The sequence below is a fragment of the Nylanderia fulva genome, unplaced genomic scaffold (genome assembly GCF_048542155.1).
Source record: "Nylanderia fulva isolate GAGA-0341 unplaced genomic scaffold, ASM4854215v1 Scaffold78, whole genome shotgun sequence".
NCBI lineage: Eukaryota > Metazoa > Arthropoda > Insecta > Hymenoptera > Formicidae > Nylanderia > Nylanderia fulva.
Genome location: NW_028190894.1, coordinates 236709 through 255553, shown reverse-complemented (window position 1 = coordinate 255553; position 18845 = coordinate 236709). Strand labels below are relative to the sequence as shown.

At 29.0% G+C, this 18845-nt stretch overlaps 2 protein-coding genes and 1 long non-coding RNA gene across 10 annotated transcripts; 2 read left to right on the top strand and 1 right to left on the bottom strand.

Annotated features, from left to right (window-relative positions):
• Positions 1 to 465: 465 nt before the first annotated feature.
• On the top strand, positions 466 to 2506 carry LOC114931715 (beta-1,3-galactosyltransferase 5). Its single transcript, XM_029303867.2, has 2 exons — positions 466 to 611; positions 1087 to 2506. The coding sequence occupies exon 2, from the start codon at positions 1245 to 1247 to the stop codon at positions 2334 to 2336; it is 1092 nt and encodes a 363-aa protein (XP_029159700.2). The 5' UTR covers positions 466 to 611; positions 1087 to 1244; the 3' UTR covers positions 2337 to 2506.
• A 298-nt stretch (positions 2507 to 2804) lies between these two features.
• On the bottom strand, positions 2805 to 17892 carry angel (protein). 8 transcript variants are annotated; one of them, XM_029303861.2, is made up of 7 exons: positions 8342 to 8804; positions 5781 to 5943; positions 5571 to 5690; positions 5282 to 5460; positions 4832 to 5205; positions 4502 to 4748; positions 2805 to 3888 (listed from the first exon to the last, which is right to left on the bottom strand). In XM_029303861.2, exons 1-7 carry the CDS (start codon positions 8441 to 8443, stop codon positions 3472 to 3474), a joined length of 1602 nt encoding a protein of 533 aa, XP_029159694.1. In that variant the 5' UTR covers positions 8444 to 8804; the 3' UTR covers positions 2805 to 3471. The 8 variants fall into 8 exon arrangements, with proteins under 8 accessions (XP_029159694.1, XP_029159695.1, XP_029159693.1 ...); XM_029303862.2 differs by having other exon boundaries at positions 5571 to 5681; XM_029303860.2 differs by lacking the exon at positions 8342 to 8804 and adding exons at positions 6240 to 6448; positions 7672 to 7799 and having other exon boundaries at positions 5571 to 5943.
• LOC146720098 (uncharacterized) lies at positions 7974 to 9156 on the top strand. Its single transcript, XR_014926220.1, has 2 exons — positions 7974 to 8663; positions 8746 to 9156. It is a non-coding gene; the product is annotated as an uncharacterized LOC146720098 (long non-coding RNA).
• Positions 17893 to 18845: the final 953 nt, after the last annotated feature.

Genomic DNA, 18845 nt, shown 5'->3' with positions numbered 1-18845 from the left:
TTTAACTATATTTATTGATTAAAATGCTTGTATTCAATAGATAAGTTGAAAAGATGAACATATTAAAAGGAATTACAATGAATTAAGTAAATATAAATTTAAAAAATTAATACAAATGTCTATTTGTCACTATACCGTTCCGCTTTTCCGCTCAAAATGTGCTCCATGTAATATAAGGCAATCAAAACAGACGGAACGGAACGCGCGGAAATGCGGGACTCTAGTAAAGTTTAGTTACTTTCTCTTCCGCGTTTCCGCGTTTCCGCGTTTCCGCGCGTCCATGTAATCGCACCCTGAAAAGTGAAAAATTTCTTCCAATCACACATCGATTTCATTTTAAAATCAATGCGTGATTGGTGGAAATTTTTCACTTTTCACGTTTTCACTTTAGAAAAAGTTACACAATCGACCCCCTGGTCAGCCAATAACTGAATTAATTTACTAGTAATTTCCTATTTAATACGCGTATCAAGTGCTTGATGTAAACTAGGCCAAAGTGTGTGCTCCCCGCTACCCAACTCTGAGCGCAATACATGAATTGTTTTTATATAAAATATTATAAATAAGATATTAGAAAAAATTATTTTAGTTTTTTATAAAGTAATTGTAAGGTAAGTTTTAGCTTTTAACCGAATTTTATCTTATTTTAATACGCGAAGAAGATTATAGTTACATCTAACTTAATCTAACCTAACCGAAGTTAAATGAAAAATTTAAAAATATTTAACTTAGCTTAATTAAAAATGAGTTAATTTTTGACCTTTTTTTAAGTTAAAATTTTTTTCATAGTTATAATTACAAAGAATAAATACATTCCTATATAAAAAACAATTTTTATTATTTTGTTATTTTATATAAATTTTTAAAAAAGTAAGAAATATTAAATTAAAAAATTTTTTAATTATGACATTTTCATTTAATAAATATTTTAATGTAACTAAACTTAATTTTATAAGCTATTAACTTAACTTAGTTTTAAAAAATACTTAACTCACAATCCTGATAAATTATATATATGTATATATATTTACATTTATAACATAGTTTAATGAATATAATTAATTTTAATAATATATTTATTTGTAGTTTAATTACTTATCTATTTAAAAATAACTGGAGCTGCTGTGCAAAATATACAAACAGAGGATCCCTAGAGAATGTCTACTGTTGCTGATTCTAAATTAATTATAGTAAAAGACATGAAGACACAATTTTATGAACCGCAAACATGAAGACAGGCAAGCATGAGCTGCAAGTTTGGGTTCTTATTGCTGCTTGGTTGTACAGGATGCATTTTGTTATTTTTTATATTTATGGAGAGAGATTTACAAGTGCAGATTTCGAAGAAAACGAATCTCATACACTCTCAGACAGCAAAAAAAGTGATGGACAAATCATCAGGAAACACCAGAATCATAATCAAACCATCCTGCAACGCTACTTACCTGATATGGATCGTCACGTCTTACGCTGGTGACCCTTCAGCCAGAAGTGCCCTACGACGAGCTTACACGAATGAGGAATTACAGACTTTAGGGATTGGAAGGGTATTTCTACTCGGTACGTTAAATGATGATGCCAAGGACAGGACACACGTGTCGCAGAAAGCATTGCTAGACGAATCCCGGCGATTCGGTGACATACTTCAAGGGAACTTCCTAGATACTTATAGAAATTTGACTCACAAACATTTGATGGGCCTTCGATGGGCAATAAATAATTGCGAAGGCGTTAAATATATCATGAAGATGGACGACGATATAGTTGTAGATATATATGGCATATTAGAAAAATTACATTCAAGTGTGATAGAGAAAGATTCTTTAATTGGCTACAGCATGAGGAATATGATCCCGGTTCGAGAACTAGCCAATAAATGGTACGCGAGTAAAATGGAATATGCGGGCAATATTTATCCTGATTTTATTTCCGGTTGGCTGTACGTTACAAGTCCACAGATAGCAAATTGGTTGACAAATTATGCCGAGACTTCCAGTAAATATTTCTGGATAGACGATGTATTTGTAACGGGTATTTTGAGAAAGGATCTAAACATAAAAATCCGAGATATCAGTGAGATATATACGACAGATTATAGATACTTGGAATGTTGTATGAAGGGAAGGACGAATTTGCTAAAATGCGAATTCCTGATTGGCCCTAATGGCGGCGATGCCGAGTTGCAAGTGCGATTCAAGAAATTTGCGAAATTTTGTCACGCAAACTGTTCCATGCGTGACGAAAATAATCTTGTTGGTAAAACCTGTGTAGTTGCATATAAAAAACCGCAATTGCACAAAGGTACCTTCCAAATAAATCCCATTAAAATTTTATGAAGGAATAAGAATATATAAATTAATAAGATTAAAAATATAGACAGTTTTTCCTTGTTTTATGAAATATCTTTGCTTTAAAACAAACAAAAAGGAAATACTGTTTATTAAAGAGAATATTTACTACTTATTTTATTATCTTTGTAAAATAAAGAAATATTTATTAAAGAGAATATTTTCTGTTTATTATATTGTATACAAAATTTGTACAATATTATACAACACTTTTTTATCATAAAGTTATATAGAATTACAGCTGTGTCTCTTATGTTTTACCTATTTTTTATGTTTAGTAGTTCTAATATAACAGTTGCTATCACAGTTCTATATATATTATAGAATATTGAATATGGTATATATTCTATAACATATAATATAACATATGACATTATGATATATATTCTTTCCAGTTTACAATATGTTAGATATGCAATTGATAAAAATCATGCCAGTATTTTTTGCGCAAAAAAATAACTTAATAATAATTCATAAATCTTTAAAATAAAATTTGATAGGACGTAAAATTCTTGTCCTTTAAATTATAAAAAAAGTTGTTAAGATTTAATATGCTTATTGTGATCATCAACAAAAAATGATTAAAGAAAAAAAATTATATTTTTATACTTTTTTAATATTTTCTATCGGGTTTTTTATATCTAAAATATATTAACTTTTGGAAAGGTAAAAATTTCAGCATTTAGCTGAAAAACCAGAACTATATAAGAAAACGCGAACTAAAATGAATCATGTGGCGAGAATTTAAAAAAATCAACCATATCGAACGGTGAGTTGAGCACACTTTGGCTATATTAAAAATAAAATTACTAAGAATTTGTAATATATATTCACATATCAAAGTGTGCATAACCTTGCATTATTATGTTGAAAGACTGACAATGCACCTAGTATTTCTAATCTTTCTCTAGTATAGTATCAACATAGTTCTTAACAATTATAGTATAAGAAAAGGACTATATAAATAATAATATAATAATATACAAATTCAAGAATTGCATGGCTCATTAGCTATCTTGAGAATTTGTATTTATATAAATTATTGATATTCATAAATAATAATTTTAAAGATTTGAATTTTTTGTTTTAGAATAAGAAAAAAATGATATATAAAAAGTATCTTTTAAAGCACAGATTTCTTTCTTGGTAACTGAAAAGTAGCGCCTATGCACAAATGATCGCTACCTACTACGAAATTTGGTATATTTGGTAAAGCGGTGCATTGGCTCACTGTAGGTAGGGCGTACTTCTCTATAGGTTGGATATTGCTGTAAAATATGTAGTCGACCGTGATCCATTCATCTTGATGCGTTGTCGCTTCCTTTTCACCATGAGCACTCGTATGCCTGTAAACGCTGTGCATGTTGAAGGGATGCGTCAAAGTGCCAGATGAAAATCTCACGGAATAGCCTTGTACGATCTCGATGGTCTGAGCACGACCGGTAGTGAGGTTGACGTTGTTTTGTTGTAACACATTTACGTTACAAGGCGTCGACAGATTCTCGTTTTGTTTCTCAACAGCTAATTCACTGTTTTCCAGCTAGACAGAGACATAATTAAAAAGATAACTCCCAATACAGGGTGTTTACGAAATACTTGAATTACAACTTCCGAGTGTTTTATTTTAATTTCCCCAGGCAAGTATGGAAGACGAAAAAAAAGTTTCATACTTCAAAGTTTTGACTTCAAGGATAGATGGTATCATTGATTTAACCTTGGAATTAAATTAGGTCACCTTCAATTTCTTAAATAGAAACCCCTATTTTTTATTACATATTCTTTTAGTTTATCTCGAGAGCTTGCCAAAACACTATAATAAAGTGTTTTTCTCTACTTTTTGAGTTATAAGGCTTGAAATTTACAATTCTTTATAAATTTTTTTGAACGATTTATAAAATAGTTAATATTATTGTTCTCAATAAATAATATTATCTTCAATAAATAATACTATTCTTACTTTAATTTTGTTTTTTCACTATAACTTTAAAATAATCGACTTTAGGGCAATGTATATTAACTTTGACTTAGAATGACATCAAAAATACAGTTTCAGTATGGACATCACATTATGGGACTTCCTGTATATTAAAAAATCTTTGATTTAAAAAAAAATTAAAAATTAATTATTCTTGCATTTGCAATCAAGAACATACCATGACTCTACCAGTGCCTTCTTTTCGCAATCTTTGAGTCAAGATATTAAAATGCTGGCAATTATCAGTAATGCATAATCGTGACGGTATCAGAGAGTTAGATAGAGAACTATATTGAGAAGGTTCCAAGTTTCGTCCTTTGCCATAATACTCGAATGATCCTTCTGTTAGAAACTTGTAAACGCCTGTGAATGGTTCCAAGTTGAAGTCGCCTGTCAATATGATCGGCAAATATTTCGGGCCCGTTCTGCAGAGTTATAAATATATATTATAATAACTATTCGACATTTGATACTCAAATAAGCATATTTTATTCAAGCGCATACTTACATCGCGTTCTCAATAAATGCCATTCGTTCTATTTCTGCTAACAGAAGCTGCATTTGCGCTAATCGCACGTCATTACGTCTCGGATTGTATAATAAATGAGTAGTCGCGATCACGATTTGCGTTTCTGGGCTGTCTCTAAGGGACAATTTAGCGATTATTCCCACATTGTCTCTATTTAAAAGCTCGACGCCAGATTGATATAACTCCACCTTCACGTAATCTAATAAAACAAATTGACTGGAGCGATATAACAAGAGCAACCCATCCTTCTTATCGTTAGTTCTCTTTTTATACACATATTCATATCCAAGTTGTTTGAATGGAGCTACAAAATCCAGCAAATGATCCTCCTGAACCTCCTGAAGGCATATTACCTGGAACATTTGACAGATATCATACAATATTCTTATTACAAATTTAACAATTAAATACAGAAAAATATGCTCCTACATTAGCATCCGCTTCACGTATCTCCTGTATCACCAGAGGCTTTCGAGTCTTCCAATTTAAAGCTTTTTTGTTATGGTGCTGATACAAGTAGGAGTGATCCTCCAACAAGTTTTGTGCAAGGATATTAAAGGATAAAAGTCTCAAGATAAAAAAATCATCCAAATTGCTAGTCAATCTGTCTAAAAGTGTTTGAAAAATTATGTTCTTCCAACAATTACCAAACAAAAATATGTATATATCTTTAGATCTCTTTCAAATTTTACAATTTAAAAGAGAAGAGTATCTTTACCTTTCCCGACTCGTATCCATTTTCTCATGGTCCTATATCTTTCTTTATCAATACAATTTTCATGTTTTGTATCCACTGCACATATATCAGCATTAACACTGCGTGTGACATCTGTGAATCCTCCAGGTTGGCAATAAATTAAATTACTCGAAGCTGCGTGACAGGGTACATCACACATCGTGGTGATATTATTTTGAGCATAGCACGTACCAAGATAAGATTCCATCTTGGCTTTTGTACACGTTTGATGAGGGGATGCAGGATTATCCATAGAAATAGCGAGGTCAAGATAATTGGAAACTAAGGCTTCCGGAAATGGATGTCGTCTTTCCAAGGAGAATCGTTGCCAAATAGGTTCAACCATATAAAAGATCTGAGGGGAAAAATTATACAATAAATTAATTAAAAGTGATGCAATGTACATAATCAAATATTGAAGAAAATGTAAATAAAATAATATATGAAAAATAAAATAATGTATAAAAAAATATATACAAATGATAAAATATTATAAAATTAAATACTTAATAAAATTAAAGTTCTTTAAAAAAAAAACCTTAAACGCGCGAAAAGCGATATATAAAAATTGATTAAATTTCAATTAATTAAATTAATTAAATTTAAATTGACATTTTATTTTTTAATAAATGTTTATTTTGACCCACTCACCTTAAATCTGGATAAAAATACACTCATTCAAAATATTTTGGCATAAGAAGAAAGATTTAAAGTTACAAAAAAATTGTCGCTTAAAAAAAATAATTAAATAAAAAAGATGACGTTTTTGAAGGTTAAAAAATCTATCATACCGAGAGTTTCAGTGCGAACAAAATCTATAATTTATATGGTTCCGCGTCTGTTCATCCAGTTTATTAGAACTGCAAAAGTAAATGCGTAGGAAAAAATTCCAATCTCCCACTTAAACTAATTTTAATTATTACATAAAAAAGATTTTATATTACATGTAAGCTGTGTTCCAAAATTCACTATCCTACTTCAAATCTATAATATACGTTACGTAAACTATAGATTTTCGGTTGCTTTAGGTCCTGGCACACAATAGAGAAAATATTATAGGAATAGGAATAAATATTAAATATCATAGGAATAGAAATTGTAGGAATTGGAGATAAAATAAGAATAAAATATAAATATAAAAATTATATGTCATGTAGTCACAACATAACCAAAAATTTATATTTTATGGGTCCTGTGCACAATAGAGAAAATATTAGGAATAAATATAAAATAGGAATTTTATTTTAAAATAATAAAATAAAAAACTGATATATATATATATATATATATTTTTTTTTTTCGTTGTGCGCAAGACTTTAGCTATAGATTTAAATAATATAAAAATAAATTAATACAATTAAATAATATATATATTGTTTAAAAATTAATGTTGTGAGTATATAAAAAAATAACACAAAATATCACGATAGACCTGTTACAAAAAATATAGACGAGTATATAGAAGCACAGTTCTTGATACCCCGGGGTCACACGAGCTGAGGTACTTGCGTGTATATACTATACGTATCCCAGCCATTTGCATTCCAGTGAATAATAGTATAGTGTCAATATCGAAAATAATACAAATCATTCTCCACTGCTAACAGCTGTAACATAATAGCAAAGAATATAGATCATCTATTCTTTGCCCGGGGTACCGAGAACCGTGCTCCTATATTTGTCTATACAGAGTGTCCGGTAACTAACGGACCAATGATTAAGGGCGGATTCTCTGGCCAATTTGGAGACGATTTTTCCTTAGCAAAAATGTTGAGAAGTCAATAATTTTCGAGTTATAAGCGATTGAAAAAAATGAGTTTTTTGAAAACTAAACGTTTTGGAGTTAAAAGTCTAACATAATTACATTCTTCAGTTAATTTCAGGTAGAGTTTACTATAATAAAATTTTAATTTGAGGCTTAGTTATAAAGATACATAATGACAAATATTGGAAAATTGTAAAAAATGATGACCTTTTTCGACATTTTTGCTGAGGAAAAATCGTTCCCAAATTGACCAAAGAATCCATTTATAATCGTTGGTCCGTTAGTTACCGGACACCCTGTATATTTTTTGCCTGTTACCTTAAATCTTGTTTTGTACTTGAAAGCACTTTTGATAATACAATAAAGTGGATTTTTAAATAATTCAAACTTGGCTTTTTTCTATTACAGCACATTCATAAAATTTTGTCGATATAAAATTTCCTAACCTATAAAATGTTATCTTTAGCATTTAATAATTTTTTTAGAGTATCCAGCAGAAATTTTTACTTTCAAACTTGTCTTTTTTAATACAAAATAATACATCGAATGTATGTATTAATTTTTACGAAGATCGAAACTGAATGTTTATTATCAATTTTTCTCGAAACAAAATCGTAAAATTCTGTACAAGAAATTTCCTAACCTATAAAATGTCACATTTAGCGCTAAATAATTTTTTATAGCGTCGATGAGCGACAATTTTTGTTTTCCGAATTTCTCTTACACAAAACTACATCGAATATGCGTGTATTTGTTATCATCAAGATCTAAAATGACCTTGTCTATCATTTTTCAATTTTTTTCTGAAAACAAAACCGTATCGATCATCGTGCTAATCCAACAAAGCATATATCGTATATGCTCCTGTATTAGCAATAATAAATATGACGTAAATAAATCATCATATCGTTCGCGGAAGATTCGAAACAATCGACGGGGACGTTGCGTAAAAGTGGACACGCATGCGGAGCAAAATGCGTGAAGATACCTTTCGCGATTGAAGGAATTTAGTTGCCCGCAGGTTACATGTTACGTTCAACAGAGAAGCCGTGAGCCTCAGCAGCCGTGTCTTCCCCGAAGACACGTACATTTATCACATGTATTATGAATAATCTTCGCGCAATCGACGCACAGTTCTATTCCGTACACGCACTCTGCCGGAATTTAAGATCTTGGATGCTGATGGATAATTTAAGATATCTGTGCGTTTCGTATCATCAGCATCACTTGATCGCGTATCGGGTGATGTTCTCGCAGAAAAAAAACCAACAAGGAATAATCCCGACCGAATACATGCTGAATATATATGTGTATGTATATATGCCAAGTGTCCTTGAACAAGTAAAGTATACAATAAAATAAAATATGTTGCTCGTTTGACTTGGTTCGCAGGTTCGATCTATGCAAGACTATAACAACAAAGATTTGTAAATGCCGGACCGCGAGGCCTCGTTTGGAGATCAGCGTTGACCCTGATCGATCGAGTTTTATCTCTCTGTTTATTGTATATGTACAGTTGTAAAATAGGATAAGAATCTCAGAGGGGAGCATATACAGGGTGTTTATACTGACAAGAAACTTCTTTTTTTGTCAGTAATTTTGTTTTTATATTTATAAATTTCTTGTATTAATTTTTTTTGTATTCTGAATACTTTACTATTGTTTGTTTTTATTTTTATTTTATTTTCTTTTTTTATAAATAATTATTGTACTGATATTGAAGGCGAGGTTGGTTGTAATGAAAAATTGTATCACATTGAAACTCTTAGGAGGCCGCAATAAAGCATATCTTTATCTACAAAATGTTTACTTATCAATTCTTTACACACATGCAACTTAAATTATATCTGCTTGTTCGGATTTTTTTTCGAACTGAAAAAGAATCTCAAAGTCAAATCTGAATTTTTTATGAAAAGAACTTAAATAAAAGTCTTATTTCGAGTTTCTTTAGGATTTTTCAAATGGTAATGATTTAAAAAAATTTTTCGAACTTTGACCTTATAAATAACTCCCTAAGTAGCAAACATATACGTTATATTTTGATGTCGAACGATGTCATTATATAAACATCAAAATGATGTCATTCTGGCGTTTTAATGACGTCAGCTTGCTATACTTGGGTCCTGAAACGTACATCAATTTCTAGTTTACGCTAAAAATTATATCTTTTTGTTGTCTTGGGATATAAGTAACTTACAGGACTTTAAATTACGGAACAAATATCAGACTTTTTATTTTGACAGATACAGAACACAACCTTTCCTTAAGAGAAAGCCTTTGACTTAAAACTGGACAAAACAAAACAGTAGTACAAACAAAAAAAATAATTATTACATTAGGCACAAAAATCTTTATTAATAAGGGTGCCGTCACATGCGGCGTAAAAAGCGTACGCGCGTACTGCTACGTACTTTGCGTATTATAATTGATTTAATTTATATAATATTATAAATTAATATTTTAATTTTTTGCTATTCAAATGTATTTATTTGTATATATTTTATCTTATATATATATATATATATATATATATATATATCTTATTATATATATATATATCTTATTGTATATATTTTATTTATTCCAGGAATAGCATATTCCCATTTTTTGCAAATTATTTCGTCATTTGGTACTTTAAATAACACACTGATAATTTATCTTTACATTGTTTATAGCCTGCTGTTTTGCACTTTGGAACGATACATGAATTCGGCATTTTTCGGCATATTTTTATTTATTTATATTTAATTTATATTTATTAATAACTTATGTATATCGCGTGACGTTTCGTAGTTGTTCTATCGACCGATAGAGCTCGTCATAATCAAAAAGTGTTGTTTACTGTGACAACGATCACAATAACTACAACACTCCCACCACGAGAGTTTCCAGACCTGTATGTAAGACCGCGGCTACGATATTTTGTGTGACCGATGCATAGAAACGGAGCCCTTTCTAAAATCCCATCATGTGCGTAAAGGGCGACTTTTCGCGTGCCGGTTGCACAAAATACTTTTTTAATTTTTTGTCTACGATGATTTTTCACCGAGTTATAACATATGGTAATCTCTAAAAAATATAGGGTTTGCTTCAAAAGTGTGTAAATCGGTCAAAAAAAAATCGTAGAAAACTTTTAAAAATAAATGTTGTACTTTCTGAAATGTTAGTTAAATTTTTCAAAAGAAATTTTTTTATCGAGTTTCAAGTTGTCAAAGATACGTAATTTTAAGAAACAAAACAGTATGTTCGTTTTTAAAGCATACAATAGGGAAGATTAACAAAATTTAAAAATTCATCGACCATGCGTTAAAGTTGAAACTTCGAGCTTTAAAATATGCTTTATTAATATTTGTCCTACGATGATTTTTCGCCGAGTTTCAACAGTTTGAAAATGACCTAATTTTTAGGGTTTATAAAGTGTTCCCTACTTTTTTTGGCTAGTGTATATAAGACTTTATATATGAATATATATAAAATATGCTCATATATAAATATGTATATATGATCATATATAAATATATATGATTATATATTATTATACAAAATAATGCTCTCAAGCAGTCACCCATCTAAATACTAATCATGTGCTCAAGCATTGCTTAACTTCAGTGATCAGACGAGAACTTCACTTTTTAATTGAGCTTTATGTAATTATTAATTCTTAATAATTTTCTGTAGTTTTTTCGTCAATAATTGAAAAGGTGAACATTTTTTTCAATACTGTATGTTACAACCAATCTTTAAAAAATTGGAAAGAGAAAAAGATAAACTCTAGTGCAATTAAATAAAAATAGTAATTAGTTCTGTTAAATTAATAATTGTAAACAAAGAAGGGCTATAAGAGCTATTAAACATAACAAAGTTCTAGTGCAATTAGTTCAACTATAAAACAGACTATGCAATTATATTATTAATATATGTAAAATAACCACTTGGCTAATTTTATATATTGTCTCATGACGAAATTTATATAAGAGATAAATAAGCGCATATTGCGTGTCGTATAGCAGTAAAAAGAAATTAATATTATTACTAAATATTGTTACTTATATTTTTGAAATGCTACTATAACATTTCTCATAAAATTCAATTAATATTTTAAAAGATATTTTACATATAATTTAATGCATAATTTTATATACGTTATTACTATGAGAATGTTGTCAGCTATCACAGTTAATCGTACATCATGACATGATAATGTATATATATATATATTTATATATAATCAAATATATAAATATACCCAGTAAACAAAAAATCATTGCTACAACGTTATTTTTGTTGGCAAGTATATAGTTTTTAACATTGTATGCAACATCATTATGAACAAACTTTGACATCGATTTAGAGGTTTCGGTAATGTTGAAATTAACGTTTTTAAAATATTTTATTAATATTTTGAGCAATATACGTTAAATAATATTTTTAAAACATTTATAAAACATCAATTAAAATATTTTTTTAGAATATTTATTAATAATATTTTAAAGATATATTTATATATATATATAAAAAACATTATATCATAACGTTTAGAAAATTTATATAAAATCAACATTATAAAATGTTGATTAAATATTTCTTGTTTACTGGGTATGTATTGTGAGAGGTTTTTCATCTACGGAAAAGAGAGTATTCCCTTATGACGCCCTCTAGTGGTGTGAGTGTATATTAAGGATGCCAAATAGGATTTGTTTGATAACTTTTGTCGTAGTTTGTTAGACAACCTTTGTTGAGGTTGTCGGAATATTTCAGAATTTCTAGGGTTTCACGATATTTCCTGGCGAAATAGCTGTGCGAGGAGACTAGTCTGGTTGCTTTGTCGTATTGTACCGAGTGTCTCGTCTCCATCCAATGTTTTGCCAAAGCTGATTGACTAAAATAACAGTACTTAGCACTCCGTTGATGTTCCTTAATTCGTATACTGATCTTTCTCCCAGTTTTTCCTATGTACACTTTTCTGCAGGAGCAAGGAGTCTTGTATACACCTGATGTTTCTAAGTGCAATGTGGTCTCTAGTCTTTGGGATTAGGAAGTAATTGCGCAATCTTATTTTGAGATTTGGAAATTACTTTGATGTTGTGTTTACCCAGGATCCTGCTAATGCATTCTGTTGTACCCTAAAGATACGGAAGGACCATTTTTTATCTTCTTCTTTTTCACTTGATGTACTCGTATTTGTAGAACTGGAAATTTTGTTTTTTAGCCTTTCAGTTGTTCGATTGATGTCTTTGCTGTTGTATCCATTCTTGGTCAAGACTTGGTTAAGATGTTCTAATTCTTCATTCAGGGAAGTTGGTTCAGAAATTGTTAAGACTCTGTATATTAATGAATTGATGACAGAATTTTTCTGAGTCGGGTGATGATGAGAGGTGGCATGAAGTAACGATCTATGTATTGGTTTTCGATAAACCCGATGGCCTAAGGTGCCGTCTTCGTTCTTTTTAACCAACATGTCTAGAAAAGGGAGCTGATTATTCTGTTCTATTTCCATTGTGAACTGAATATTGGGGCGCTGGGAATTTAGAAAGTCGAGAAATGAAAGGAGCGTTTCTCTGTCATGACCCCAGATGACAAAGGTGTCATCAACATATCGGAACCATGTAGAGAGTTTGAGAGGTACGTTTTTCAGGATTTTATTCTGTTCTCAAAATGTTTCATAAAAATGTTTGCAATGATAAGTGAGATAGGAGATCCTATTGCTACTCCGGAAGTTTGTTCATTGAACTCTCCTTGGAATTAGAAATAGGTTGGCAATGTTTTATTAATGGGAAAAAATTTAAGTCAATATTTTCAGATTTTTTAATAATATCTAGAGTGTCTTGTACTGGAACATTCGTGAACAAAAATACTATATCAAAACTGACAAGAATGTCATTAGTTTTTGTTTTGAGTTTGGTAATTGTGCTCACAAAGTCTATTGAGTTTTTGATGTGAGAATCATTGAGTTCCGTAAAGGTTTGAAGAGATTTGACAAGAAACTGAGCTAATTGATAAGTGGGTACTCCGATATTGCTGACAATAGGGCGTAATGGAACTGAATCTTTATGAATTTTCAGGAGACCATAAAGTCTGGGGGCTGAAGAGTCTCGGGGAATTAGCTTTTTAGTTGTTTGGGAAGGAAAACCTGCATTCTTAAGAAGCGAAGAGATTTTCTTTTATATACTAGAGATCGGGTTGCACTTAAGTTTTTTATAAACATATTGTGGTCTGAGAGCATGGCCAAGTACTGTCATTTTAGTCTGTAGATGAAAAACCTCCCACATAAGGACTACAATCCAATTTAACCACCCTTTTAAAAACTAAGATGTTTTTTTGTTAAAAAATTGCAAAATTTGACGAACTCTATGGGATGAAATAAATTTTTTTCACAAAATCTTATCCAAAGGAGAATGTCCAAAAAGTGTGATTTTTTGACCTCGAGCGGAAAGTAAAATTCGAGTTGTTTTAGGTCTCATATATCTAGAATAATGTAAAAACCATAGTGGTTTTTCCTAGAAATGCAGGGAACATTTAAATATCATCATATGTTTAGAGAAAATCACGTAAATCAATATCGTGATTGCTCGCAATAAATCGTGATTGCTTGATGTTTCAGTCAAATATTTTGGTAAATATTTTGGTAACACCAACTTTCCAAGATCATTTAGACCGATTTTAATGTCAGTCAATAATAAATTGAATAATATATGTATATACAGGATATCTAACGTCCGACGCGGGCTCTTTATCTTGGAAACGAATTGAGATACAAAAAAATGTTTCAAACAAAAGTTGTAGGGTTTCGAGGGGAACATAAGATCGTGCCATTGATTTGACCTTGAATAGTCATGTGAAGGTCACCTTCAATTTCTTAAACGGAACTACCTATTTTTTATTACATATTCTGGTATGTTATTTTAAAAGCTTTACAAAACCTTATACTAAAATATATTTTTATAGAGTTTTGGTTGAGTTATAAAGATTTGAAGTTAACAATTTTTTGACATAAAATGTAAAATATCTTATAAAATATTCAGTTTTTGATAATCATACCTTAATACTTTTTTTGCGCGGAATAATGAGATCAATCAACTAGTATAAAGAAAATAGATAATTGTTTAAAAAAATATATATAATATTCAACATGCAGCTGCATACTTTTTTTATAATCAATTATGTTTTTTTTACACCAATTGATTTGTCTCATTATTCCATGCAAAACAGTATTAAGGTACGATTACCAAAAACCGAATATTTTACAAGATATTTTACATTTTATGTCAAAAAATTGTTAACTTTAGACCTTTATAACTCAACAAGAACTCCATGAAAACATATTTTAGTATAAGGTTTTGTAAAGCTTTTGAAATAACATACAAAAATATATAATGAAAAATAGGTAGTTCCATTTATGAAATTGAAAGTGACTTTCACGTGACTTTCACATGACTATTCAAGGTCAAATCAATGGCACGATCTTATGTTCCCCTCGAAACCCTACAATTTTCGATCGTAACAACTGATATTGCAATAAATCTAATTATGAAATCATTGCGTACGTAAATTGTTCTATATCTCTTTTTGCTTGTAAACGCTTTGCGATAATTGCGAATGTATAGGTAATTAATTAATACGCTTTATAATTACTGGCAATTTTATGTTGAAAATTATACTTCTCATTTTTAATGATAAATGTAGATTTTTTCTCACAGAAATATATATTTTACATATATGGTATATATATATATATATATATATATATATATATATATACATAATACATTCTGCTTTAAAAAAGAAAAAAACAAGTTCAACGAGTCTGTTAAACATCTGTATATAAAATAGTATATTAGCTAACAAGTGCGGGGGATCGTAAATCGGCCGAGATTGCGGAAGTTTGGCGCCGAGGCGAAGCCAAGCGTGACAATCCGCACGATTGGCCGATTTATGACCTGCACATGTTGACTACGATATTTTGTGTGACCGGTGCGTGGAAAGGGAGCCCTTTCTAAAATCCCATCATGTGCGTAAAAGGCGACTTTTCACGCGCCGGTTGCACAAAATTATTATTTTCGCTCGCCGTGACCATGTTGAATTGTGTCGTCAGAGATGAGAAAGCATACGCTGAAAATTTTTATGCCGTTTTTAAATGACCAGACAATACAAGCACGCACTTTGCGCGCGCCATTGATATTGTTTTTCTTTTTATTTTTTAACTGTCAAATTGTTAATCTTCGCGATGACAGTTGCTTGATACTTTCAATTTTACAACAAAGCGACACGAGATAAACAATCATCATTGCAGAAAAGCGGCGTAAAGGGCGACTTTTTGCGCGCCGGTTGCACAAAAGCTACTAAAAATATCACGCTTGATGTAAACAATAAAAAAATTAATTTTTAAAGTTATAACTTTTAATTTACTTTTCTATTTTGTTTGCAATAAGTACGGACACAAAAATCAATATATATATATATATATATAGTTTTTTGTAAAGTTGTTACTAGTTATTTATGAACATTAATCAATTGTGAATTAGAATTTATAATATATATTAATAAGCGCGCGCTTGTCTAGTATTTAATGAAAAATGTTATTGTGTATCCATATAATAGTGTATTATAAATAAATGTTTGAAATATATAATGATTCATTCATAATTGCAATAGCATAATTTTATTACCGCATTTTTTAACCGCAAAATCATGTGTATACTTATTATTTCTGAATTTATTTGTGCCAAATGCTACTATAATCTATTGCTTTTTATATTTTTTAGTATGATTGATTTTTTCTTTCTTGATATGATTATGTTTTTTAATATGTATTTTAGAAGAAAAAATCAAGAGACATTATAGATTGGCAAATAAAATAGCAAATAAATTTGGTCCTTACGTTCTATCTATTGATTAATTTCCCTTAAATATATTTTGTGCAAAATAAATTTGACAATTCTATTTAAAGATATTTTCTTTAAAAAAGAGATTATATGAAAATTTTTAATATTTTTTTCTTTTTTGCCTTTTGCAAAAAATGTTACGCATATAAATATTATTTAACTTCAAAAGATAAACAAAATCAGCAATATCAATTTGTTTACAGATATCAATTAAATTTGTTTGACATCTTATTCGAGAAATCATCTCTAAAATTATAATTATTAATTACTTATTGTTTTCAAAATAAAATATAAAATCGTGTAATTCATAGAAAAATCAAGAAAATCCTTAATTAAAATATTTGAATTTATCTTGATAAAATCTTACAACTTTTATTAAAAATAAAAATCGGTTTTCATTTTTAAAAATTAATCTTCAAAGAATGTATAACTTTTGTTAAAAAAATTTTCATTTTTTAAAATTAATCTTTAAAGTCAAAAACAATATTAAAGTCAAAAACTATTTTTTTGTAAAAAATAAGAAAGAAATAATATACATATATAAGGTGGGCTATTTTTTAGTATCTATTAAAGATTTTTTATATCTGCAGATATATACCAGGTGTTCAAAATAAAGCGTTACAAACTTATATCTCGGAAACAAAGCATTTCAGAGAAAAATGTTTCAAACAAAAGTTATATGGTTTCAAGGGTATATAAGATGGTGTTATTAGTTTGATCTTGGATAGTCGTTTGTAGGTCACATAAAGGTCATCGTGAATTTCTTAAATTGGACTACCTATTTTTTATTATATATTCTTGTAGCTTATCTCGAGAGCTTTTCAAAACACTGCAACAAAATATTTTTTTATTAAGTATTTTTTGAATTATATAAAGGTTTAAAGTTCACAATTTTTTGACATAAAATGTAAAATATCTTGTAAAACATTTAGTTCTTGATAATCTTAATACCTTAATACTTTTATGTACGGAATAATGAGAGCTATCAATTTGTATAAACAAAACAAATAGTTGCAATGCTTTTAAAAAAAGTACGCAGTTGTATTGTTGTATATATTACATACTTTTTTTAAAATAATTATTTGGTCTTATTATTCCGTGCATAAAAGTGTTAAAGTAAGATTATCAAGAACTAAATGTTTTACAAGATATTTTACATTTTATGTCAAAAAATTGTGAACTTCAAACCTTTATAATTCAAAAAGTACTTAATGAAAAATATTTTGTTGCTAATAAAAAATAGGTAATTCAATTTAAGAAATTTATGGTGACTTTCATGTGACCTACAAACGACTATCCAAGGTCAAACTAATGACATCTTATACCTCCTTGAAGACAATTTTTGTTTGAAACATTTTTTTCTAAAATGCTTTGTTTCCGAGATATAAGTTTGTAACACACTTTATTTTGAACACCCGATATATAAACTTATTATGTATATACAGATTTTAAAGGAAAAAAAATTTAAGAGAAAAACAAATGTAAGATAAATGTAAAAGAAAACTTGAAATAATTAAGGAAAAATATTACACTCTTGAAAATATTGCAAAGAAGAATATTTACCTATTTCTGTTGGCGAACGGATTTCTGTTGGCTCGTGGCTCTGGACCAAGCATTCGACTATGAATGACACGCGCGAGGCGGTATCTTTTCATCCATCCTTTTTACTGTGAAAAAAAAGAGGATGTGTCTCTCCTATATATATCAGCTCTATGAATAAGACATTATTTCTATTTATCGCGATAAGTGAGAGCACAGTTCACGCACATACGACGTTTTCAACAATGTTGGTATTTACAATAAAGAATAATGGAAGCTCATCCCCCATGCTCGATTGATGATAAGAAAATCTCTCTTTCCTTTTTTTATTTCTATAAAAGACGCATTTTCATTTATACTTCCAAGTAAAAATGAACAAAAATCAGAATTAGGTATAACTAGTTAATTAATTAAAAGTTAAAAAAGTTAATAAATTTTTACTTAGCTTAGTTAATTTAAAATGTATTAATTTTTAACTTCAATTAATTATTTTTTACCTTAAACTTATTAACTTTTTTCCTAAGTTAAATTTTTTTATCTCTGAATACCATATATTATATTTTTTTATAAGTTCTAAACGTATTATTTTAAAATTAAAGTATTATTAATTTTTATGTTTATTATTCAATTGTAATTACCAAAAAATATACTTATTCTATATAAAAATCAAAATTTCTTTGTTATTTGTTATTATAAATTTTGAAAGAATTAACAAACAAAATTCTAATTTAATATAATGTTTTTAAAGTTAACTTTTGATTTAACTTTAGTTAATTTTATCTTAACTGTGAGTTAATTTTTGTTTATGCAACTTTTAACTTAACTAAATTAATTTTATAAGCAACTATAACTTTAATTTATTACAATTAGTTTTGAAAAATCATTACTTAGCCAATCTTGATAAAAATTAAATATAGCGTAATGGGAAACCTACAATAAACATTTTAATATAGACGTTTATCAAACTAATGCAATTTCGACGAATAATTATTTTCAATGTTATAAATATAAGAGTGCATTATACTTTGGAATTATCGCGGTTTTGTACTTTATTACAAATAAACGTAGAAA

Excerpts from the sequence above, each read along its gene's own strand:
- LOC114931715 (XM_029303867.2), top strand. The coding sequence starts at position 1,245 with ATGAGCTGCAAGTTTGGGTTCTTATTGCTGCTTGGTTGTACAGGATGC.
- angel (XM_029303857.2), bottom strand. The coding sequence starts at position 8,443 with ATGTACGTGTCTTCGGGGAAGACACGGCTGCTGAGGCTCACGGCTTCT. Across the intron at positions 5,206-5,281 it reads TACGTGAAGCGGATGCTAAT|GTAATATGCCTTCAGGAGGT; the intron begins GTAGGAGCATAT and ends CAAATGTTCCAG. Across the intron at positions 4,749-4,831 it reads GCATTTATTGAGAACGCGAT|AACGGGCCCGAAATATTTGC; the intron begins GTAAGTATGCGC and ends ATAACTCTGCAG.